General features: G+C 38.4%; 1 protein-coding gene and 1 pseudogene across 1 annotated transcript; one reads left to right on the plus strand and one right to left on the minus strand.

Annotated features, from left to right (window-relative positions):
* The first annotated feature begins 1,091 nt into the window (after positions 1–1,091).
* On the plus strand, positions 1,092–4,518 carry LOC110944225 (wall-associated receptor kinase 5-like). The gene is made up of 4 exons (XM_022185938.2): positions 1,092–1,236; positions 1,318–1,488; positions 2,451–2,537; positions 3,860–4,518. The coding sequence occupies exons 1-4, from the start codon at positions 1,092–1,094 to the stop codon at positions 4,516–4,518; spliced, it is 1,062 nt and encodes a 353-aa protein (XP_022041630.2).
* Positions 4,519–4,785: 267 nt separating this feature from the next.
* LOC110942375 lies at positions 4,786–21,409 on the minus strand (annotated as a pseudogene).
* Between the last annotated feature and the right edge of the window lie 5,145 nt (positions 21,410–26,554).

Consider the following 26,554-nt stretch of genomic DNA (forward strand, 5'->3'; position numbering starts at 1 on the left):
GCGACTTTTGAATCGGGTTCAAAAAGTCGTTAATAGTAATTCTTCGTCGCCAAAGGTTTCAAACTTTGTATTTAGTAGTGTTGATACATATTTGTGGACACGACTCACGGAACGAGAACTCGAAGACCAAAGACCATCGAAGTTCGAGATGAGTTTACAACTATAGAAGATAAAGACAAAGCTACAGCCAAGGGGGAGATTGTTGATGCACTTGTGTCTGTACTTTGTCTGTATTCAGTCGAGATGTAAACGATGTCCGTGTTAGTGTTGTAAGTTGACCAAGTCAACCGTCCTCCTGGTTTGACTTGGCTCAACAGTTAGAAATATATTATGTGAAGTGTCTGAGTCGAAGGATGAGCAATCGAAGGATTATGTCTATCCTTCGATTGGCTCGAAAGATAAACCACGAAGGATACTGATGGACTTCGAAGGATATGCTATCCTTCGAAGTATATATGGATCCTTCGATGGCAATTGTGGTCGACAGATGGTCCTTCGGACAGTCTGTCTAATCCCTTGACCAGACCTGCTGTGTGTGGGTATAAATACCCATGTAGTGTGTTGTGTTAAGCTAGACAAGACAAGTGACTTGAGAGACTTGTGAGATAGATGCACACACGAGAGTGTTTGAGAGCATTCTATCAAAACACACACACACACACTAGAGAGTTTGCAAGTTAGATTTGTAAACATTGTGCTTGTAACCGAAACCTTCATTCGTATTAATACAGTGGTGTTAATCGGTGAACCCTTGTGTGTTTGTGTTTATACTTGTCTCATCCCGGTTTGCTTGCTAGCTTGGATTCCGCACTCGCTAGTGGGTTTGTATAACAAGGTTTAGGTTCGTCATCCTCCGAAGAGGGACCTACAAGTAGAATTGGTTTTTCTATTCAAAAGGGGGTGGCGGCGCAACTTGTTGCCCGACTACCTGCCATTGCTTTGTAATTGCCCTTTTTCGTGTGGAATGATATTGTCTTTTTATGATCACTTGTAGACATATCACTTGACGGTTTTCTACGTGGCGTTTTGCCAACATTGGCCTATTCGTGTTACAACAGCACTCATAAACTTAGCGGATCAGACTTGCGAATATGGACAACAAAGTTCTATATCTCAAGCAAAATGAACCTCTTAAAGAGAATAGTGTATGCATTACAAGCGAATACAAGAATGGGTATAATTGTCGTCGTGCTCCAGGGTACCAAGGTCACCCGTACCTCTCAAATGGCTGTAAAGGTATGTGTTTAGTCAATACCATTACAAAATTTCGGTAAAAACATGCGCTATTGAGGACAGGTTTATTTTTATGTTTTTCAGATATCAACGAGTGTGAAGGAGCGCTACATGATTGCACATACGGTTGTGTTAACACGAATGGGAGTTACAATTGTACATGCCCCTTAGGTAAGAGCGGTGATGGTAGAGATAATGGAAGTGGTTGTTCTTATTTACAAGCTGCTAAGTCACTTGGAAATGCGTTATATATCGGTGAGTATAAACAACGCATTTTTCTTGGAAGTAAATCGCGACTCAGAGAGAATAAACATTGTTGTTTTTGATTGACAGTTTGGTAACCGTCAAGTGACAAGATACCCTGGTTTATAGAATCCTAATAATGCAAATCATCCGGTCCACAATTGGGTCGAACCGGTATGACATACATATGTAGGGTAAAGTTCTTGTACAAATAATCTTAACATACTAAACATACAAATTGAAGGAAAACTCATAAAGACAAGGTGGCATTTTTGTAATTATCAATAACTATCAAAGTTACTCTAAAAATATACCTAAAAAAACCTAACCACTCCCCCCACCCCAAAAAAAAAACCTAACCCCCCCCCCCCCCACCCCCCAAAAACCTAAAAAAAAACCTAACCCCTCCCCCCCCACCCCCCAAAACCTAAAAAAAACCTAACCCCCACCCAAGCTAAAATGCTAAAAACTAAACCCCCAAAAACCTAAAAAAAACCTCCCCCCCCACCCAAGCTAAAATGCTAAAAACTAAACCCCCCAAAAAACCTAAAAAAATAAAAAAAAACACACAAATTATTTTATTTTATTTTTTTAACATTTTTTATTAAAAAATCGCTACTTTTAGTAGCAGCAAAAAAAAAAAAAAAATTTTTTTTTTTTGCTAACGAAATGTAGCGATTTTTTAATAAAAAATGTTAAAAAAAATTTTGTGTTTTTTTAGGTATTTTTGGTTGTAACTTTGATAGTTGGTGGTAATTACAAAAATGCCACCTTCTCTTTTTGGGTTTTCCTTCAATTTGTATGTTTAGTATGTTAAGATTATTTGTATTTGATCTTTTGCCTACATATGTAATATTACAAATACTATAATTCTACATTAAACTAATATAGCTTTTATATATATACACACACACAGACACACATATATACATATAGATATTCTAATAATTTTCATATAATTTCTATATGTTAAGTTCTAATCAAGATTGGAGAACTCGCTAGTCGGCCGGTGAGGTGGGGACTAGCGACTGCTCGGGATTACTCGGATCGGGTTTTCATACGTAATTTTCAGTTTTATGTATACATATACATATTTTTATAGGTAAATATTTAAGCAGCTAGGTTTTAACTCTTACTCAACTCATTTTTTAAGTATACAAGATTAATTGTTGGAATTCACATGGTTTCGTTGGAAACTGGCCGGAATTTAAAAGTTTTGGCGGGAATATACAGGTTTTTTGCCGGAATCTGGCCGGAATCGCCGATTTTTGGCTGGCCGACTAGGCCCGACTAGTGATTAAGGGACTAACTGATTAATGAAAAATTACTCAGTTACTGGTTGACTAGCGATTGATCGCCGACTAGTCGCCGCCTGGTCGCGATTTTTACAACACTGGTTCTAATCTTGACTTAATGTTAGACTACATGGTATGGTGATGGACCATCCTTGGAGGATGATCCGCCACGTAGGCGCCACATCATAGTCCTCCCAAGGATGGATCATCCTCCAAAACTAGGGGGCATGGGAGGATGGTCCTAGTCATCATCCTCCACCACTTTTATATTTTTTTTTTTTAAATCTCCATCTTTTTTTAAACATTTAACAAATAAAGTAATAAAATATTTTAATTAATATTATAAAACATTACATAAACATAAAAAAAAATTAAACTTAAAAAAAATAAACTAAAAAAAACATAAACTTAAAAACCTAAAGTTAAAAAAAAAACGTACAAAATGTGAGAGAACGGGTAAAGTTAAAAAAACCACTCGGACGAAGACGATGAAGACATTGATGAAATTGAGGAAATTGAAGAAACGGGTGAAGCCATGATAATTTTTTAGCGAGAAATGGTGTGGAAGCGGGTAAAAAATGATGCAAAATATGAAGACTTTTTATAAAAAGAAATGAGTGGTTTATAAAATGTGAGAGAGATGGGGTGGTAGTGGGTGAAAAGTGGTGAAAATAGGGGTTAAGGGTGTGAGTATTTATAAAAATGGTATTGAAATGGGTGTTTATTTGAAAACTAGCCGTTATTATTATTTTTTTTTTATTAATATTTCAAACGGTCATATGGAGGGGCCCACAACATTTTGCTTCGTCGAGAACGTCCGAAAAGGGACGCTGAGGACGGCGACGTATGGGGGCGGCACGGTGTTTGGACCGTCGCCGACCCGCGACGGGCCGGGGCCGACCCCCATACCGTATAGCCTTATTATTACAATAGCCTAACTGTAGTTATATCCTGAGCATTATTAGTCTAGACATGATCCAGAAAAGAGTGAAACTAGCTAGCGGCTTAACAAGATACCGTACAAAAAACGCTTTTCATGAGCTATTCACAACTTCCTGTTGTAATAACTATGTTCTATCTATATGCAGGCATCGTCACAGGCACTGTAACTTCAGTTATGTTAACTCTTATCTTATACTGGGGACTCAAACAAAGGAGGATCATGAAGAGTAAGGAGATGTTTTTCAAGAAAAATGGCGGCTTAATTTTGCAGAAAATTCTCTTTGAATCCAAACGATCGTCCCACATGGCCAAGATTATTCATAGAGACATTAAATCGTCAAATATACTTTTAACCGATGACTACACCGCTAAAGTTTCTGATTTTGGGATCTCGCGATTCATTCCTTTGGATCAGACTCACGTACAAACATTGGTGCATGGGACTCTTGGGTACATAGATCCTGAATACTTTCGATCGGGAATCTTGACAGAGAAGAGTGATGTGTATAGTTTTGGCATGGTGCTTGTGGAGCTGCTTACAGGTAGAAAAGTCTTTTCGCATGACGGAACTGAAAGTGACTTGGGTTTGGCAATGTTTTTCGTTTCATCACTGGAAAACGGTTGTTTGATACGGATTCTTGATGATCGAGTGAAGAAAGATGGGATCGATGAGCATGTTAAATGTGTCGCAAAGCTTGCGAAAGAGTGTGTCGAGCTAGAGGGAAAGAAAAGGCCTAACATGAAGGAAGTGAAAGAGGAACTTAACCAACTTAGACATTGTATGAGTATGACAACATATCTTTAGAGGAAGGTTAACGTACATTAAGGCTTAACGTACATCACGTACGACAGGTAATTACGCACGTTCATTTTAAAATCACGCACGTTATAACTCAAAAATCCAAAAATCACGCATGTTGAAACACAATAATCACGCATATTGAAAACATTAATCACGCATGTTATATAACAAATCACGCACGTTGTTGTACGTGAAGTACGTTAAGCCGTAATGTACGATATACTTTTTCCATATCTTTAAAGAAACTATAAAATAATTATAGATCAGAAGAAAGCTAAAAGGGTCTTCTGTAAGAAGAATCTGATGTATATATGATTACATAATATTGCATGAAGTTTCTGAAGAATAATTTTTACATAACACGGGAATCAAGCGGCTCACGGGATCATATTACAGCATATATTATATAAATCCGATAACAGATCATATAACAACTCACAAGTTATCCTCTATCGATGATTATAGAAGCTGTTGACCACTAAAAAGCACCGTTGGTTCGTTGATCTTTCACAATGAGCAACCATAGTCATCACTCATGTCCATGTCTTCAATATCCGAACCATCCAAATCATCAAAGTCCGTACTATCACCGAGAAGTTGCGCTGATCCATCATTTAGTGGCGCAAGACGAGTTCTTGCCTCTTGTATTATTGACAATATTTCATCGACAGTTTGATTCGTATCGTTTGAATGTGTGTTGTTGTTAGAGCTTGCATCACCCATTATATCCGTAGGCAAGTTTTTTAAGAACCATGGGTGCATTTGGATTTCCTTTATCGTAATTCTCTACAAAAAAAAAAAAAAAAAAAAAAAAAAAAAAAAAAAAACCGAATACGATCATTAAAGATAGGGAAATATTCCATGACCATTTTTGACACAAATCGACTTTGACCCGATGTGTGAGATTCTACCTTCTCAGGGTTGGCAACGAATATTCGGTAAAGAAGATGTTTGCATTCCAATGAAATTTCTATACTATCCGGAATCATGTATTGAACACTCAGTATCCGCTGTTATAAATCAAGTCGAGTTTATACAATTAATAAACCAATTAATTAAGCTTCATAATATGAGATTTTTGAAAGTCTTAATGTGTAAAACATTACTCACACAAATAGTTGTCCGGAAGTTCTTTGGATCATCTGGATCTCCAAACGGATACGCCCCGACTAACATCACATATAAAAGAACCCCACATGACCAAACATCTGCAAGCTACAGATTCCAAGGGTTAACATAGGAACTTCCCAGATTTGTTATAAAGTTACTAAGTTACTTTCAAATCATCATATTTGCATAGAAACTATCCTTCGGGCGAAATGGAACAAGAACGATAAATAAGTTGTTTTCATATACAAAAACATTAAGATTTGTAATGATAGTGTATACCAGAACTGGTGTGAATTTCTGACACGACCCGAAAACCCGACACGAACCTAACACGAAATTCGCGGGTTTAGGTTTAGTCTAAACGGGTTCGGGTCAGTTTCAGGTTGAGCCCGCAAACCCGTTTAGGTTAATGGGTCGGGTTCGGGTCAACCTGGTCGGGTTGGCGGGTTGACCCGTTTAAGACATTTATACTATATTATATTTTTTACAATATATTTTATGTTATAAATTAAACGGGGTGTGTATTTTATGCCATTATTATAACTTAAAAAGAGAAATTAACATAGATTTTATAATTTAAATATGATATTATCATATATGTTAGTTGTAAATAGTTGAAGGACCTAGTTGTTAACTAGAGGTCTCTACTTGCAATTATAGATGTCCTTGCATGTAAATATAGGTGTCCCTACATGTAATTAATATTTACTTGTTGGTCCCTCTTTCCCCTATAAATAGAGGGATCCTCTTCATTTGTAAATACACAATACAATTAATACAATTCAGATTTCCTTTCTTTCCATACCAGTCTCATTTACATGGTATCAGAGCTAAAGGTAGTTTAGCTCAAGAATATCCTCATTCGGGTGACCATTTCCGTCTCTCAGTTTAGAGAATTCGTAGTATGCTCTGTGGTTGCAGCTCAGTCTGACCTTCCACATCAGAAACGGATTCTCTTTCATACCATTTCCGGTCACCACCAGTTCCGTCCTAAAAACCCGTTCCAGATCTGTTCAAACACCCAAAACCACCACAACCCGTCACCTACTTTTTCAGATCCGTTCCTTTTTCCGGCGAGTTAACATACACCACCACCACCATCGTATTCGCAATTGCCCGATCTACAAAACCCCTCAAAAATCGCCGACGCCCGCCGCTCCACGCGCCCCCACGCGCCGCCGCCCCTTCCGCCGCCCTCATCCACGCGCCGCGCGTGACGGCGCGTCGCCGCCTCTCCGGCCGCCGTTTTTTGCCAGTCTGGTCGGAATTACCTCCCCGCCCATCTCGTCAGGTTAATTTTTCGATCCGAGCACTTTCGTTTTCTGCCTCGGTTCGTGTGTTCGGGTTTCATCTCAGCTTTCCGCTTTTCTGCTTGAACATCTTTTCAAATGGGTGACGAACGAAATCACACCATTACATGCACCAAGGAGGAGTATGATTTGCTTCAACGGTTCCTTGCTTTTTGGTCATCTAGTCCTCAAACCAACTCAGTACAATCAGGTACGTTCTCTGGCTTTGACTTATCCTGGATTATTGATTCTGGAGCTACTCATCACATGACTGCGAATCAAGAAATTCTCACTAGCCTTCATAATACCTCTTGCCAACCGGTTAAACTTGCAGATGGTTCCTCGTGCCCCGTACGCGGCATTGGATCCATTCAGAACCCAGATAGCCTAAACCTGTCTTCTGTTCTTCTTGTTCCTAACTTCCCTGCCAGTCTTTTATCTGTCAGTCAGATTACTAAACGAAATAATTGTTCCGTTACCTTTTATCCTACTCATTGTACCTTTAATGAACTCGGTACTAACCGAGTAATTGGTACCGGCCTCGAATCAGAAGGTCTCTATCGAATGTCTTCATTGTCGCATCCCAAAGCAAACATTTGTGAGTCTAGTATCTTTGAAACTCATTGTCGGTTAGGCCATCCCTCAGCAGCCGTCCTACGACAAATGAGACCTGGCATCTCTATTCCCGATAACTTCCATTGTGAGTCATGTCAGCTCGGTAAACATACTCGACGTCCTTATCCCCCAAAAGTGTCAAGCCGAACCAGTTCCATATTTGAACTTGTCCATTCAGATGTATGGGGTCCATGTCCAGTTAAGACTACATTGGGCTTTCAATACTTTGTTACTTTCATTGATGATTATTCTCGTGCCACATGGGTTTACCTATTGAAATCCCGTAGTGAAATCAACTCGATCTTTCGTGAATTCCATGCATATGTCAAGACCCAGTTCAAAACGTCCATCCAAACCTTACGCACCGATAATGCTAAAGAATATATGTCCACCGATTTCTCTACATATCTCAAATCACAAGGTATTATTCATGAGACTTCTTGCGCATATACATCTCAACAAAATGGTGTTGCTGAACGCAAGAACCGCCATCTGTTGGATGTTACTCGCACACTCATGATTCATTCTCATGTTCCTCGTCAATTTTGGGGTGATGCTGTTCTTACTGCGGCTTATCTGATTAATCGTATGCCATCGTCTGTTCTTCATGGTCAAACCCCGTTCTCTGTCTTATTTCCTAGAGGAACCCCGTTTCCTCTTGAGCCTCAAATTTTTGGATGTGTAGCTTATGTCCATGATCATCGTCCCGGAGTCCCTAAAATCGACCCTCGAGCCATTCGTTGTATCTTCGTGGGTTACTCACGTGTCCAGAAAGGTTATCGGTGTTATAGTCCTTCTCTTCGTCGATATTTTACCAGTGCTGACGTCACCTTTGATCCGTTGTGCCCTTTCTTTCCAGAATCTTCCATTCCAGTGTCTGACCTGTTTCCTGATCCTGATATACCTGAGTCTCACATCATTCCTACCTTTTCTGTGTCACCTATTCCCTCGATCTCAGACACCACAGTTCCAGCTCCTATAGCTTCGGGACTTCCAACAGATCCTCCACCATTACTCTTCACATATGCTAGGCGAGGTAAGGAATCAACAACAGAGACTCTTGATTCACAACCAGCCTCTACATCTAGTACGTCCACAGTTCCACCACCTGACACTGAACCTGTTTCACCATTACCAGAAACTGTTACCTATGATCCTCCAGGTGCACCGTATCCTGATATACCTATTGCCTTTCGAAAAGAACCGAGACATGCCACCCGTTATCCCATCCAGGATTATGTTGCTTATACTCACCTATCCACGGAGTCTCATGCCTTCACCACTTCACTTGATTCCTATCCGATTCCCAAAAATGTGATGACAGCTCTAGCTCATCCAGGATGGCGTCAAGCCATGGAAGACGAGATTGGGGCCTTACGGGCCAATCAGACTTGGGATCTTGAACCACTTCCTCCTGGTAAGCGTGTTGTTGGTTGTCGTTGGGTTTTCACATTAAAACTTAACCCTGATGGTTCGCTACATCGTCTGAAAGCTCGTCTGGTAGCTAAAGGTTATTCTCAAGCTTATGGTATTGATTATGACGAGACTTTCTCCCCGGTTGCCAAGATGCCCTCTGTGCGTATTTGTATTGTTCTTGCTGCCATTCATCATTGGCCGCTCCACCAGCTTGACGTCAAGAACGCCTTTCTCAATGGTGTTCTTGAGGAGGAGGTTTATATGGAGCAGCCTCCTGGGTTCATTGTTGAGGAGGAGGCCTCAAAAGTATGCAGACTACACCGTTCCCTATATGGTCTCAAACAGTCTCCAAGGGCATGGTTTGGTCGCTTCTCTAGTGTTATGGGAGAGTTTGGGATGGTTCGTAGTGCATATGATCACTCTGTATTCTTTAGACATCATCAGGGCCGAAGAATCCTTCTAGTTGTTTATGTGGATGATATCATAATTACAGGGGATGATGAAGTTGGGATTACCAAGCTCAAACAGTTCCTTCAGTCTCACTTTCAGATTAGCGACTTAGGTCGACTTCGGTACTTCCTTGGCATAGAAGTATCTCGTTCCCCACAAGGAATACTCCTTTCTCAGCGGAAGTATGTCCTTGATATGCTAACTGAGTGTGGCTTATTGGGTTGCAAACCAGTTGATAGTCCTATGCTTCCTACGAGGAAGCTCCTTCCAGAGGATGGGAGTCCATTGAAGGATCCCGAACGATACAGACGATTGGTTGGAAAGCTTAATTATTTGACAGTTACACGACCAGATATTTCCTTTGTCGTCAGTGTCCTAAGTCAGTTTATGGCCACTCCATACACCGGACACTGGGATGCTGCTCTTCGTGTCTTACGATATCTCAAGAACACACCAGGTCTAGGGATCTTGTACTCTGATCAGGGTCATTGCCGCGTAGGTGCTTTCACAGAAGATGGAGATGGACGTATATCTGGATTCTCAGATGCAGACTGGGCAGGATGTCCTATTTCACGACGGTCCACTACCGGGTATTGTGTCTTTGTTGGAGGAAATCTTGTGTCTTGGAAGAGTAAGAAACAACATACCGTATCCAGATCAAGTGCCGAATCAGAATACAGAGCTATGGCAGATGTTACATCAGAAATGATATGGGTTCGTCGCCTTCTCAGGGAACTCGGGGTTACCTCTGATGACTTAATGCGATTATACTGTGATAATCAATCAGCTATACATATAGCCAAAAATCAAGTATTTCATGAGAGAACTAAACACATTGAGGTTGATTGTCACCTAATCAGAGATAGGATAGTGGGCACTCAAAAGGATCCTCCATCTATTCAGCCAATTCATGTTAAAACAGAATTCCAACTAGCGGATATCTTCACAAAACCACTCCGGAAGGTTCAAATAGATTTCATATGTAGCAAGTTGGGCATGATTAACATCTATGCTCCAACTTGAGGAGGAGTGTTAGTTGTAAATAGTTGAAGGACCTAGTTGTTAACTAGAGGTCTCTACTTGCAATTATAGATGTCCTTGCATGTAAATATAGGTGTCCCTACATGTAATTAATATTTACTTGTTGGTCCCTCTTTCCCCTATAAATAGAGGGATCCTCTTCATTTGTAAATACACAATACAATTAATACAATTCAGATTTCCTTTCTTTCCATACCAGTCTCATTTACAATATACATTTGTGTTTTTAAGTAAATTGTAATTTTAATATTTAAATTTCCGAAAAAAAATTAAAATAATCGGGTTAAACGGGTCGTGTTCGGGTCAACCCATGAAACTTCAGGTCGTGTTCGGGTTCATATGTATGATACGATTTTCGGGTTCGGGTCGGGTTCAGGTTCGTGTAAAATTTTCGGGTTCGGATCGGGTTGAACCCGCCAACCCGCGAACACGACCCGTTTAGCACCCCTAACCAGAAGTCAACCAAAAAGTCCTCAGATTTTATCCTTATCATACACATGTTCTTTTTTGCATGATTGAGTCCCTAAACTTTAACAAAAGACCATTCTCATTGTGATTTTATAAGTTTAGGGATTCATTTAACAGAGCAAAAACAAACTTATGTGTGAATTCGGCGAAAGTCCATATGGTTTTTTCAACGTTTTTCGCCTTACCAAAATATGCCGAAAGTTAAGCTTTAATTATTGAAACCATATAATTTTCTTGGTCTCTCACAAAAAAGTTATTTGTAAGGAAAAGTCATGAATGACCGTTAAAATAGTCAACCACCTGTTTATAAATCAAGTAAAAGCTCAAAGAAGCACCTTTCCATTATATGCTTTTCTTGAAAGAACTTCAGGTGCAATGTAAGCTGGTGTTCCAACTGCAGACTTTGGTTGAGAATGCAAAACCGACGACTGTATTGAATAAACAGCGGTTCAGTTACTAAATCTCTAAACATGAAAATGTGGTAAATTTGTTACCTTTGAGTACCCAAAATCACATATTTTAACACGTGGAGCCGTGCTTCCGTCTAGCAGTGTGTTTTCAAGTTTAAGGTCTCTGTGACAAATTTCCTGTAACACACAAACCGATCAAGAATCAACGATAATGTTGTCAATAGAAAGAGTAGAGTAACAAAATGAGTGAATATAAATTTTATACCATTGAATGACAATAGCTAACTCCGGATATAAGTTGTTGAAAGAAAAATCTTGCCTGGTGCATATGAGGAAAAAAAAAAGTCAAAATAACAAGTCTTCAGCATATTTGACTTTTGAGTGTTAATGAGCCGGGTAGTGAGGACCGGTTTATTGATTGTTCAGTTTGCCCTATCCCCACCACAAAAGTAGGGTTGTTCATGAGCCGAGCCGAGCTAGGGCAAGCTCGGGCTCGGCTCGATTATAAACCGAGTTGGCTCGGCTCGGCTTGGATTTTGAAACCGAGCTGAAAATCTAAGCTCGGGCTCGGCTTGGTTTTAAACCGAGCTGGCTCGGCTCAGCTTGGTTTGGCTCGATTTTAAAAATAAAAATTAATACATAGCTCTTAAAATTCAGTATTCTAAAATATTATTTAATACTTCAAAAAAACATATTCAAAATAAGTTCAACCTAATACATTACAAGCCAAAATCACGTTCAACAATGCAAAATAAGTTTTATATTTCAAGTAAATACAATATTTGTTCATTAGTACGTCAATCAACCTTTATATATGTCATAGATATCAGACTACAAGCATAAATACATGTAAATAATAATCACTTTTTTTGTAATATATTATATGTATATAAAAATAAAATATATTATAAGTAAAATAATTCAAGCTAAGCCGAGCCGAGCTACCAAGCGAGCCAAACCGAGCCAATTTGGCTCGTCACGAGCCGAGCCGAGCCGAGCTAGGCTCACTTTCTAAGCTCGGCTCACTTTCAAACCGAGCCATATCGAGCAAGCTTTATCCGAGCTAAATCCGAGCGAGCTCCGAGCCACGAGCTTTTTGGACAGCACTACACAAAAAAAGTTATGAAAAACATATAAAACTTGCCTCATTCTCACTAAATCTGCCTGCATTGCATATTCTTTGGAAAAGCTCTCCTCCAGCTGCATACTCCATAACTATTGCTAAATGAGTTGGAGTTAGTAACACCTGAAAAAAGAAATATGTGCAAATATATAAATTTGCACATTTTATTTACTCTGTTAAATTCAAAATCAATAAAAAGTTTATTTTTCTTTGTGTAGCAAAAATTGATATTTACGTGTAACAACACAAAAGGTAATTACCACAGACTTCTTGAAGAAAAATAACTTGTAAAACATATGTTGATTTTGAGTCCAAAATGTCTTGTTTGAGCTTTGAATATTTAAAAAGAAATTGGCTTTTAATCCTCAGTTTAAAATTTCATTTCAATCATCGGGGCAAATTACATAAGGATAGCAGGTAGACGAGCAACAAACTGTGCCGCCATCCCATCTTGAATAGAAAACCCTAATCTACTAAAAACAAAGCCTCGCCCCTGAGGGGTCGAAAAGTTGTTGTGGACCACGCGCTGAACTCTAGACAAGAACCGAACTGCCACTGGCGCCAAGGAGCCGAACGTGTCAAACGCCAGGGGGACAAAGGCATGCTGATTATCCTCACAAGCTTTCGCGTGCTTTTCCACCTCCTTCGACTCTGCTTTCAGTACCGCTTGCCCCGCCACAAACCCATTTTCCCGGAACTCGGCTAGGGGGGATACACCTGTGAGATCGACACAAGCATGTTTCCCGCCCTCCCAACAAAAAACTAGCACGTCAGCCGGGCGTAGGGTGGATCTCCCCTCTGACGGGTCTGTAAGAAAATTAACAGGTGCCTCTTTCTTTGCCGAGATCCCTGCTCGTCTGAGAATATCCATTAACGCGTCTCGAACAAAGTCATGGCGATAATTTAACCCCGGCAACTCTCTACAGTGTAACGCATGCTCCCCGTATTTATCCAGGCATGCTTTACGGCAGACTGGGCAAGTTTCATCATTCGGGAACATGGGGATCATCAAACGGTACTTAAGGATTGACCGGTACTCCACCGCTCACATACGTTGACCCAAACCTTCAATAGGAAAGAAATAGTATGAACAGATTTGCGAAAGAAATAATAAGCAGAGAACTTGATCCCAAATCAATTAATAGTAGGGGTGTAAACAAGCCCAGAGGCTCAAGAGCTACTCGTGATCGGCTCGGTAAAAAGCTCGAACGAGCCGAGTCTTAACAAGCTCGAGTCTGAAATACAAAGCTCATTTAGGCTCGCGAGCCCGAACAAAATTTTAGTTTTTTATATGTATATAATAATAATGATGATGATGATGATGGTGATGGTGATGGTGATAACATTGGCGAGCCGAGCTCGAGCTAAGCTTTGGCTCGTTTAAGCGATATTGAAGTGAGCTCGAGCCGAGCTTTTAACTGTTTGAGGTGGTTCTCAAAAAATCTTGAGTCGAGCTCGAGCTCAAATAAGTAGGCTTGAACCGTATCGAGCTTCATAAAAACATAACAAGCCGAGCTCGAGCCTAGTCGGAGTTAAATCTTGGTATTGAATACGATTATTATTGATTGATAGAATATGAATACAAGGCCCTATATATAGAATTATAGATAAACTAATTACAATTTGATACCCTCAATAATAATAAACTTGTCTATCTAAAATAACTTAATCTAACATTCCCCCGCAAGTTGAGGGTGGGAACGACCCGCAAGTTGAGGGTGGGAATGACCCGCAACTTGGACCGTAGAAACTCGAATCTTTCTGACGACAAGGCTTTGTAAATACATCAGCAATTTGATCATCAGTGGAGATAAACTTAACATTCAGCTTTCCTTGAGTAACCTGTTCACGAACAAAGTGGTAATCTATTTCAACATGCTTTGTGCGTGCATGAAATACTGGATTAGCAGAAAGATAGGTTGCACCAAGATTATCACATCAAAGTGTTGGTGCCTTGCTAACTAGACCGAGCTCATGAAGGAGAGATTTTAACCAAATCAGTTCTGCTATAGTATCAGCAATAGCCTTATATCCAGTCATCCAGATTCTGTTAAAGATTGAGAAACCATTCGTTGTTTACGAGCCGACCATGAAATAAGATTAGAACCCAAATAGATAGCATATAGACGATCGACAGGGCAACCAGCCCAGTCAAAATCCTAAAGTGCTCTAAGACTAGTAGCCCAATGAGAGTTAGAAAAGGCTTGTAGGCTAGAGCCCGTGTTATGACGAAATAATAAGCCAAGATTAATTGTGCCCTTCAGATAACGCAATATGCGTTTCACACCAGCCCAATGATTCTCAGTAGGAGCATGCATAAACTGACACACCTTATTAACCACAAAAGCAATGTCCGGACGAGATAAGGTTGCATATTAAAGAGCAACCGTTTGCTTGTATCTGGAAGAATCATCAAGTAATGGACTGTCATCAGGCAATAAGACATGAGAAGTGCTCATAGGAGATGATACAGGTTTGCATTCACCAAGACCTGCTCAGTGAAGAATATCATCATCATCATCATCATCATACTCAGTAAATCCCACCAATAGCACAGCTAAGGTAGGGTCTGAGGAGGGTAAGATGTAGACAGCCTTACCCCTACCCCGTATGAATAGAGAGGCTGCTTCCAGTGAGACCCCCGGCTCGACTGCTCGGTAAAGAATATCAAGAATATACTTGCGTTGAGATAGCACCAAATCAGAACCATGATGCACCACTTCAATACCCAAAAAATAATGTAACAGACCCAGATCTTTAATTGCAAACATATAACAGAGAGGATCAATAATAGCAGTAATAGCCCAGGGTGATTACCTGTAATGATAATGTCGTCTACATACACAAGAAGATAGACGAGTGTTCCACACGAGTTAAGAATGAATAGAGACGGGTCAGTTTTGGACCCGGAAAAACCCAATTAATGAAGAGCCATAGACAATTTTGTAAACCAGGCACGAGGGGCTTGCTTGAGCCCATATAGAGACTTGTGTAATAAGCACACATGATCTGGCCTGGTAGGATCAACAAAACCAGGAGGTTGCCTCATATAAACTATCTCTTGAAGATCACCATGTAGAAAAGCGTTCTAGACATCCAACTGTCGCAGAGACCACTTATTTGTGACAGCAAGCGATAAGATAGTCCGAATACTAGCAGGTTTGATTACCGGGCTAAAGGTCTCATGATAATCAACCCCATGTTGCTGGTGAAATCCTTTAGTAACAAGTCGTGCCTTGTACCTGCTAATTTTCTCATTTGGATTCGTTTTCAACCTGTAAACCCATTTACAATCAACCACGTTAGTATTAGGTGTAGGGGAACTAATGTCCATGTCCCGTTCTTATATAGCGAATCTAACTCGTCATCCATGGCTTGGCGCCATTCTAAAGACTTGTTAGCAACGGTAAAAGTTGTGGGTTCAACGGGTAAAGTGGAGGTAGTGGTGGCAGTGTAAGCAGCGGGATCATAGCGGGTGGTATGCTTAGGATTGGGACGTAGGTTGGGAGGCCGAGGCCTCGGGGCTGGGTTCGGTTGGGCCGTGCTCAGATTAGGTTCAGTTAAGGGCATGGGGATGGGGTAGTTGGTGATGAGGTTGGTTCGATTTCAGGTGAGTTGGTGGATGTGGAGGTGTGTTCGGTTGGTAGGGGATCCTTGGAGGGTGGTGGTGGGGTAGGTTCGGTTGGAAAACCGGGTGGGGGTTCAGGAAAGATAGATACATATGGTGGTTCGGGTTGTGTTGAGGGTGGGTTGGTACTAGTATATGACATGGAAATACATGTTCATTGAAACGAACATGTCGGGCAATGTATATCCGCTCGGTAGATGGGTCAAAGCACCGGTAGCCATGGTGAACAGGGCTGTAGCCAAGAAAGACACACGGGGTGGATCTAAAATCAAATTTGTGATGGTTGTACGGATGAAGATAAGGAAAACATTGGCATCCGAAGAAGAAAGAAAAGAGTAACCAGGTTTTCGTTTAAAAACATGTTCATATGGAGATTTGTTGTAGGAGACACGCGAGGGGAGTCGATTAATTAAGTAAACCGCTGTTTCAAAAGCAAATTGCTAGAAACGTTGAGGAAGACTGGATTGTGCCAGAAGGGTAAGTCCTGCTTTCACAACATGGCGATGACGACGCTCTACATTCCCATTTTGCTTACTTGTATGAGGACAAGAGCGTCGATGAATTATACCAAGACTAGTACAAAGTGAAGTAAGATTACGAAACTCCCCTCCCCAGTCGGATTGAACGCTTTTTAGTTTGGTATTAAATTGGTACTACGAAAGTTTGAGTCCGATAAAGATATTTTTTTAAGACTTGCCTAATTGACAAGAAGTGCATAGCTTATTAAATAACTTGTCAGAAATAGGTAAAAACAATATGAAACAATAGAACGAAAAACTTGAGCATGAGGGTATCCTAATCGTTGATGCCAAGTATTGGAAGATGCTTTGACAGCAGTAAATGCAACCTTGGGTAGAGACTTGAGCTGAGGAAGACAAATGGAGTACAAACCCTGTTCACTGGGACCCGTTAGGAGGGTGGTGCGTGTAGACTCGTCCTTCATAACAAAATAAGATGAGTAAAATTCAAAGAAAACATCATTGTCTACACAAAATTTTTGAACAGACAAAAGGTTTTGTTAGGTGAGTAAATTGTTGAGGATCCAATGTGAAAAATGGGTAGTGAGTTACCGTTACCAACAAGTAAATAATCATTACCAAAGTAGGCCCCAGGGTTTTCAATGCTAGATATGTCCGGAGTAGCATGCCCATTAGCTACCGTATCGGGCTTCCAAGAAAATCCTGATTGTGAGCCAGCATCTGAGTGAGTAGCATCGTTAGCCTGTGATGTTGCACGAGATTGATTGAGTTGATTAGGACACTGAGAGGGGAGATGACCTATGCTACATCGGTTACAATGGCCATAAACAGTGTTTTGAGTTGAAGCCCAAGAGAATTACCGTGTGCCCCCATTGTGATAATTTGAATGAACACTATAGTTACCGCGTGAAGAACCGCGAGAACCACGGTTGCTTCGATTGTTGTTAAAAGACTGAGACCCAAAGTAAGCTTGTGGTTGTGTTGAAGGTGCCGGATTGAGTTGCTATCCCAACTGAGGGGCCATGAGTTGAAGGTTATGAAGTTGCTGCTGAATAGAATCAAGATTGGGCAACTGGTGTGGCAGCCGCCAAAAAGGCCTGTGGAACATGCTGATTTGTGGCCAAAATTTTTATGATCATGTAATCATGGTCACTTAGTAAACCATGTAGCTCGTTAAAATTAACAGGAGAGGAACGAGCCAATAGATTGGCCTTGAGGCCACTGTATTCTTCGCGAAGCCCCGCAAAAATGAGCATAACAAGGTCTTTATCTTTCATCGGTTCTCCTATGTTAGCTAATGCGGTTGCATATTCCTGTGCTCTACTTAGATAGTCAGCAGGTTTTTCATCACCCTTCATGGTGATTCTTAGTAATTGATTTTTGAGAGTAAATTCATGGCATTAGGTGACCTGGGCATAAGCTCCTTCTAAAGACAACCATACCCCACATGAAGTTTTTCCCTGAATATGTTGAAAAGATTCCTCGGAAAGTATTGATAGGGGCAGCAGGTTTTATGTTGCAAGTTGGCCAGAAAGAAAAGATGAAGAATTGTTGGTTAGTAGTTGACAGCAGAATTAGGGTCTGCTGATTAGTAGTTGATGGCAGAATTAGGGTTAGGTTTCTTGGCTCTGATACCAAGTTAAATCTTGGTATTGAATACAATTATTGAAGAAACAGAGGATCTAAATTGACCGGAATCAATCAGATCTGGGGTATGGTTTCTGCATAAAGGGGTTAATCCTCTCGTCGATTACTGGATGGGGCTACTTCACCGGAGAACACTGCAAAACAGAAAGCCGTTAGACTCGCCACGGGGAGAATGGGGGTTCTCTCTGTGACCACCCTCCGGTCGTGAGAATAAGTACAGTGATCTCAAAGAAGAAGATGAAGTAGTAAAGGTGAAAGTATGTGAAAGTAGCTTGTGAGATCATACCTGAATTCCCATATTTATAACCAAGGTTTTGGCGCCAAAAAAGGTGATGGAGGTAATGACGGAAATTACTTTCGTTAACAATTATTTCTTCTTCCGTTAATAGTTAACTCCACATCCATGCACACAGATCGTGGATCTGATCAAAGGCTGAGTAGGTGCCACGTGGAAAGTGGTTTGTTATAGATCCACCTTTAAGTTGCTATCATCGTGATTTAGATGACCGACTAGGATGCTGCCACGTCAGTACGTCACATTCGGTTGTAACCGAATGAAACCATGCACGATGAGCACGATGGGCACTTAAGGCCTTCTAGAAGATCTACAACTGTAAACCATTGCATTATTGCCACGTGTCTATTCTGTTGTAACAGAAAAGATTCCTTTTGTTCAAGTCCTGATTGCATGCGCACAGATATGTTTAGGACTTCATCTTCCAGCCTAACGGTACCCTTGCGCGAGCCCGCGAAAGGGTGTTAGTTGAATATTTGTCTTTCCTTTCTCCGGCGCATGGTCATCGAAGACTGATCCTTCCAAATCTTGTTTAGAACCGCTGCGCGGCTGCGCAGGGTCTTGTTTAAGATGATTTTGGAATTTAAGTTATGGTATGGTCCTATGTGCTTGCGCAAGGTTTTTGGGACCATACCCCGTCAATTATTATTAAACACAATAAAAAGCAACTTAACTATGCATATATGTGTTGTAATATTAGCTTTGGGAGTCTTTCAAAAAAAATGAAAATTTTCATTTTTAACCCTAAAGTTTAATGTTTGACAATTTAAGTATAAACTTCTAATCTTTGTTTCCTTTTTGACCCTAAAGTTTTAATCTTTAACAATTTACCCTAAAGTTTTATTCTTTGACAATTTAAGTTTAAAGTTTTTAATCTTTGTTTCCTTTTTAATCCTAAAGTTTTAATCTTTGACAATTTAAGTTTAAAGTTTTAATATATGGTAATTTAACCTCTTTGATTAATTTGATTTTTTACTTCTAATTCAAAAGTTTTCATCTTTTGCGATTTAACCACTTTGAATTTTTTTTTTTTTTTTACTTATGTGTTGTAATCTTGGCTTTGGGGGTTTTTCAAAGAAAAAATGGTTATGCATATGGCTGTTGTAACCTTGGCTTTAAGGGTTTTTCAAAAAAAAAAATGATTTTTTTTACTTTTCACCCAAAAGTGTTTCATAAATTACTTTTAACCCAAAACTATTTGTTTTTTTACTTTTAACACAAAACTTTTTATCTTTTGCAATCTATCTTCACAACTTTTTTACTTTCAACTTTGGTCCTTTATAGTTTTCATTTTCCGCAAATTTTTCGCTTTATGCTTCGTTCAAAATTTTGTAACTTAACACATCGCAAGTGCGTCTTTGGTTTAGCGTTTTTACGTTTCATTCTAAATTTTGCAAGTTAACACGGCGCAACGTGTGTGTGTGGGTGAACGTTTTTACATCGTCTATTTTTTTCCCGTTTGACAGGTTCACCATAACGTGCGCATCCTAAATCGACTTAGTTATAACTAAAGAATCCCCGCCGCATTGCGGCGGGTCGTAATTCTAGTTGATTGATAGAATATGAATAGAAGACCCTATATATATAGATAAACTAATTACAATTTAATACCCTCATTAATAATAAACTTGTCTATCTAAAAGAACTTAGTCTAACAGTCGGGCTCGGGCTCAGCCCCGGCTCGTTTACACCTATGTAATAGTTCTATTCGATCTAACCACACTTCTTGTTAATGTTATGGTTATCATTACCTAACAACTACTAACTGAATGACAGTTAATACTCCAACTAAATTGACCCGAAACAAAACCGTAGGGTTTTTAAATTATTGCAGAACTTTACAACTCAACAGCAGTACAGACACAATAGACTGACAGAAACTTCAGATAAAAATCCAGACAGACACACACACACACAGTGAATAAAGATGACTGACAGGCTGTTGTGTGTGTGTATCTTTTAAAGAATAAAGATTTACCTCTTTGAATCTGATAATATTTGGATGCCTCAAAGGATCTATGATTCAGTATCTCCCTCTCTGCATGTTCATCAATCTGAAAATGTTTAAAAATCTTGATTAAACCCAGAAAATATTTTTCATTAATCATGACTTGAAGTGCATAAAAACATTAAAAGAAACGATTGAACTTCATGAATAAATGCAAAATTTTCAAAAATCTTGATCAAAGTCATTAAAATATTTTTGCATTAATCAAGACATCAAGTGCATTAAAACATTAAAAGATATTAAAAATTTAATACATATTGAGAAATGCAAAAACCCACAAAGTATTCTGCATTAATGACAACATCTAGTGCATAAAAACATCAAAAAAAATAAATAAATAAATAAATAAATCAAAATTTACAGAGGAAATTCAAACTTTTAGAAATATTGATCATAGATACAAATAATTTTGCATTAATCAATTAACCAAGTGCATAAAAACATAAAAAAGTTCAAGAAAAGTTAAAAACAAAATTATGAAGAAATACAAAAAAAAAACATAAAAAAAAAAGAAAAATAAACAAAATTTTTTGAAATCTTGATCAAACCCACAAATTATTTTGCAGTAACCAAGACACCAAGTAAATAAAACATCATATTATCCAAAAAGAAAAAAAGAATAATAATATAAAAATAATCAAAAGTTCTTATGAAGGAAAAATGGGCAAACCTTTTGGCCTCTTTCAATAAACTTGACAGCAAAGAGCTCTTTGGTACTCTTGTCTCTAACAAGCTTAGCTACCCCAAAATTACCAGACCCTATTTCTTTAACCACTTCATATCTCTCCATGTCTGCCCTTATTCAATCAAATGATAAGCCTGCACCTTGTTTTCTTTCTTGTTTGTAAGTTAAAATGGAAATTGGTAGGTGTAGGTGATGATGAAGTGTTGTATGGGTTAGTAAGAATAGACTTTGCTATATATAGAAATCACATGGACATAAAGAATTCTGAGCAGAATTTATTTCTTAATAGGCTGGCCCATGCCTTGTTATTATTGGATGAAAAAGGGGTCCAAACCAGGTGCGGACCTACCCTTTAACCAGGGTCGGCGGCCGCACCTCTTGAAAAAAAAATATAGTGTATATTTTAGGCAAAACAACCCGACCGCACCCCTTGAAAATATATAAACACCTCATCCGCACCCCTAGCAAATAATTTCTGGGTCCGCCACTGGTCCAAACCACCACTTCACCTGAATTGATAGTATTAAGGTTTATATATACATATAAATGTGTTATGTGTATATATTATAGACACACATATTATGACACATAATCCACATATATTTTGTGGTGAAAGCAGTGAATTATTATGATAACAAATCCAAATGGTTTAAGTTTTATGTTAGTGGATAATGTTTTTTTTTTATCGGCAAATTGGCAAATTGTTCATACTTTTTACAAACACATGAGCATTCAAACTATTATTTTTTTATTTTTAATTTTATATCGTTTATCTTTTTTTTTAACAGCGTATGACAAGGAGGAAATCCACCACTGTGAGAAAATCCCCCACAAGTCATGTTTCGAGACCTTAAAGATCTCAAGCTTTTACCATCACCCTATGCCACTGGACCATAATGCCAATTACAAATAAACAAATAACCAAAACAGTTATTATTTTTTATTTATTTCATAAGAGATTATACCATTTTATTGTATGGTTGCTATGAAATTTGTCTTTTACCTAACAGAGATTATGTGTTTTGGATCTTTTCCCACCAACATCTTTGTTTGGTAAAACAAGCAATATACTTGAGCATTGTTATGCTATCAGGATTGCATTATTGTATTAAAGTTGATCATTAGATTAATAAGGTTAAAAAAATACAAGCAATATCAACCTAGCACATGCCAATCACGTTTGGCTTTTAATAAAATGTTTAATGTGAAATGTTGTTAGTGACACCTTAAATGTGTTAAACCCTAGGTGTAATTGCAAAAGGATTGTTATGATGGTATGAATATGTCATATGATGCTTGATAGATCTCATGTCTAGTAACACATATTGCCTTCATGTTTTGTTATAATCATACTTTCAAGAATGTATTATAGAGTATCAACAAAAGATGTAATGATGTTAGATAATTCTCATCATGTACTCTTGTTTTATTTGTAGCATCAGAACCTTAATTTCTTTTTGTCACCTTATCCTTTTCGGTTTAGTAAAAGTTCATTGGTTTACAATATATGAAAATGTGGGACTACCACTGGTTATTTTTTAAGCTGGGACCATTGTCGGCCAACAATTAATAGTTAGGATTATTAAAATTCATTATTCCTTTAAAAAATACTTTTTTCTTGTTTGAAGTCGCTTAATTGTCAAAATCAAATTGTTAAACCGTGAAATTTTGTCGGTTCAACCAACCCGACCAGTTTGGTTTTTCTTTTTTCCAAAACCGTGGTTAGCGGTTCAAACCAAATTTCTCCTCAAAACCACTCAAATTAGACTTTGAACATGCCTAGTTCTTATTTCTCCAACAATGTATTACGAAACATGTGATGTAATAGGTTTAGTTCTTATCCTTCCAACATCGTATTATCACATAAAATATATAATAATCGAGGTGTCCGGTGATACAATGTGCACGAGCTAAGGTGGACACAAATAATTCATTACACTGATACACAAATCTTTATTTTAACAGCAAACTCACACACCTGACTAAATCTACTTCTAAACTGCGCTATATTTATCCAAAACAAAAGTTGAACCCCAACCACTTACCACTTAAAAGGACACCACCACTCAAACACCTTGTAAGCCATTTAGGAATGAATCTTCTTCAGTAGCCAAAAGAATATTTAGAAAGTGTTATGAAGGGGACAAATTAATTCTTTGGAAAGAACGAACGAGCACACATGACACAACCTACCAATATGGAGGAATTTGTTTTATTGTGGTAGTCTTTTCATTATTTTGTAATCTTTACCTTACACGCGTACGAAGAATAACTAATGCTTAATCACTTCAACTTGCTTTTTAATCATACTCTTTCATGTTAAGGTTGTAAAACATGGGAAAAATGGATAGATTCCTAGACTTTTAACTTCTATAATATAGATAAAATTTAACGTACACAAAATATAGCCGTTAAAAACATGGTCAAATCAATGAAATCTGTTCTTTTATTCCTGAAGCATTATCTAGTTATTATCCTTATCCTTATATTAAAGTTGCAACGTTTTGAACAGTAAACTTTTCTAATATTACACTGATGTATTATTTACTTACTTTTTAACTTGAATAAGCTTTGTGCCAATCGGTACTTGTATCGAAAATACATGTATGGTACGGTTCGTTATTGATACATGAAGGTAAAAACCGACACCAGCCTGGTACAGTTATCGATACACGAAGGTAAAAACCGGCACCAGCCTTGTATAGAAAACCCAAAAGTCAGTACCGAAATGATTTTCAAAATCTTTTAGTTCGGGAAATTCGGTACTTCTACCCGGTACCATTTGCTCATCTCTGATCATGGGTACCGTACGAACAACAACGGTATCGTGCAACTTTTTTGTTGATTTTCTTCAACTTTTAATGATATCATTTTTTCAGTTTCAGGGGTAGGGATGAGCTTGGTGCCAACCGATATCGATACCGGAAATACCGGTTACGGTACCGGTATATGAAGGTAAAAACCGGTAGGCGCCAAAAGTCGGTACCTAATTTGTACTTAAGATCTTTCGGTTCAGGAAATTCAGTACCGGTACCCAATACCATTTGCTTATTTCTGACCACGGGTTTCATACGAACAAAATCATTACCATAAAAATTTTTTGGTTGATTTTCTTTCGGTTATCTTATAGTGTTTTTTTGTATATCTTCTTTTTATTCTTGTCAGCAGTTTCGTGCGCAGCGCTCTCGTAGTGATTTCAAAACACATGTAAACACAGACTAAACAACAAAATAAGTTCGTCGCAACGCGGTGATTGTGAAAAAACCTAATATGTATAAAAAGTGGAACAATGAAAAGCCACACTCAAGAGCTATGGTAACAAACTCACTAAATTGCATATTAGAGGGGTTAATTGGATAAAAAGAATTACACCATGATCTGTTGTTGGATGCTGTGGAAAGCCAGGAATAACATTATCTTCTTAAACGTCTAGATCAAGATAGACAAGATCATCAAAGACATCAAGTTTCTCAGTTTTCTTTAGATTTTAAATAGGGCAAAAGTTTGTAATTGTTTTTGGTTTGGTTGTTGTTGTAGTTGTTAACTGGTACGATGATTGGAGACAAGGCCATCTATCAGGGGGTGCAGGAGGTGCCTGCGATCAGGGCCCAAATCAATTTAGGGCCCGAATTTTTTTTACATTATATATATATATATATATATATATAGGTAAAGAGTATGGTACAAATATGGTTATCCTACATTACGTACGCTATATTATGAGCCGTACACGGGTCCTGATTGAGTTCGGTTTAAGAAGGTTAAATCAGACAATTAACCTATTCATCAGAGGGCAAATTCGTCTCTTCATTCATTCAGCGAGAAGTTCGTTACACTGATATCCCGGTAATTATTATTCAAATCAGTTTCAAATTTTCCATAATTCACAATTTGCAGTTTTCGTTCGTACGTGATAGGGTTTCATTCAATTTGTCTATTTTCGATGGATCCACCGAGTAGCACTGGACGAATAGAAGATGATTTTGAAGGAAATCGACCGATTGGTGATCATGCTCAATTATCTGCATATCAGAGAGTTTCAATTGAGGATGTTTTAAATCCGCGACCTGCAAATCCAATTCCAATTCCAGTTTCAAGTTCAAGTGCTGCAAACGAGATTTCTATTGGTAATTATGTTAATTCAGATATCTAAATTTGTTCGTATAATTGTTTTTTGTTTAAGCGTAGCATTGTTGTAGATGTTTTTGTAGTTTGAATGTTGATGATACTTATGTATTGTTTTGAGAAGCAGCATGTATAACTTCGCATGTTTTTACTCATTACAATTCGCATTTGGTTTTGTTTTCTTGTAATTTCGCATTTGATTACATAATAAATCGCATATGTAATTCAGATTAATCAATATCATCATTTCGCATGTATTTATCAGACGATTCGCATGTGGTTTGTATGACTTTTTTATGTTTTTTATTTTGATTCATGTAGATGAAAGGGTTTACACTCCGGAGGTTCAGGCATCAGCTACACCTGTTGTTGGGATGCAATTTATCTCCATTGAACAAGCATATGCGTTTTATCAATCATATGCTAAGTTAGCTGGTTTTTCTATTCGGAAAGGTGGCGAAGTATACAGTGGTGGTATAATCAAAACTAAGTATTTTGTTTGTTCTAAAGAGGGACATAAGCCTGTGTGTATTGATGATAATTCCAAGTCAAAAAAGCAATTCAAAACCAAGAACAGGGGGACTATTAGGACCGGATGCAAAGCTCAACTTGTGATTTGCACTGTTGATGGTAGATTATATACAGTCAAGAGATTTGTTGATGGTCATAACCATAAGTTTGTTTGTCAAAATGACATTCACATGCTCCCAGCTTACAAACAATTGTCAGATGTCCAGGAGGAGATGGTTTGGGAACTTGGCACTTTAAACCTTGGTCCTGTCAAAGCTTTCCACATAATGAGGAAACGTTATGGTGGTTTCGAGAACATTGGTGCCACGGTTGATGATTGCAAAAATTTTAGAAAGCGAATAAACAGCTATATAGGAGACTATGACGCTGACATGGTGATTAATAGGATGACTGACAAAAAACAATATTTAGCTGATTATTCGTTTGAATACTCTGTTGATGATGGCAAACGGTTAACTGGGTTGTTCTGGGCTGATGGTTTATGCAAGCTTAACTATATGGAATTTGGCGATGTGATATCGTTCGATGCAACCTTCAAGACAAACAGGTAACTGTTTTAAAGACAAACATATTTTGTTACTGATTTTTCGCATGTTTTTGTCTGTTAATGAGTGTTCAATATCGCAAGTGTAGATAACAGAGTGGTGTTGAATATATCGCATGCTTTTCCTCCTGGTTTCGCATTTGATTTTTATTAATTCGCATATAATAAATGTGAT

The sequence above is a fragment of the Helianthus annuus genome, chromosome 5, assembly GCF_002127325.2.
Source record: "Helianthus annuus cultivar XRQ/B chromosome 5, HanXRQr2.0-SUNRISE, whole genome shotgun sequence".
In the NCBI taxonomy this organism is placed as follows: domain Eukaryota; kingdom Viridiplantae; phylum Streptophyta; class Magnoliopsida; order Asterales; family Asteraceae; genus Helianthus; species Helianthus annuus.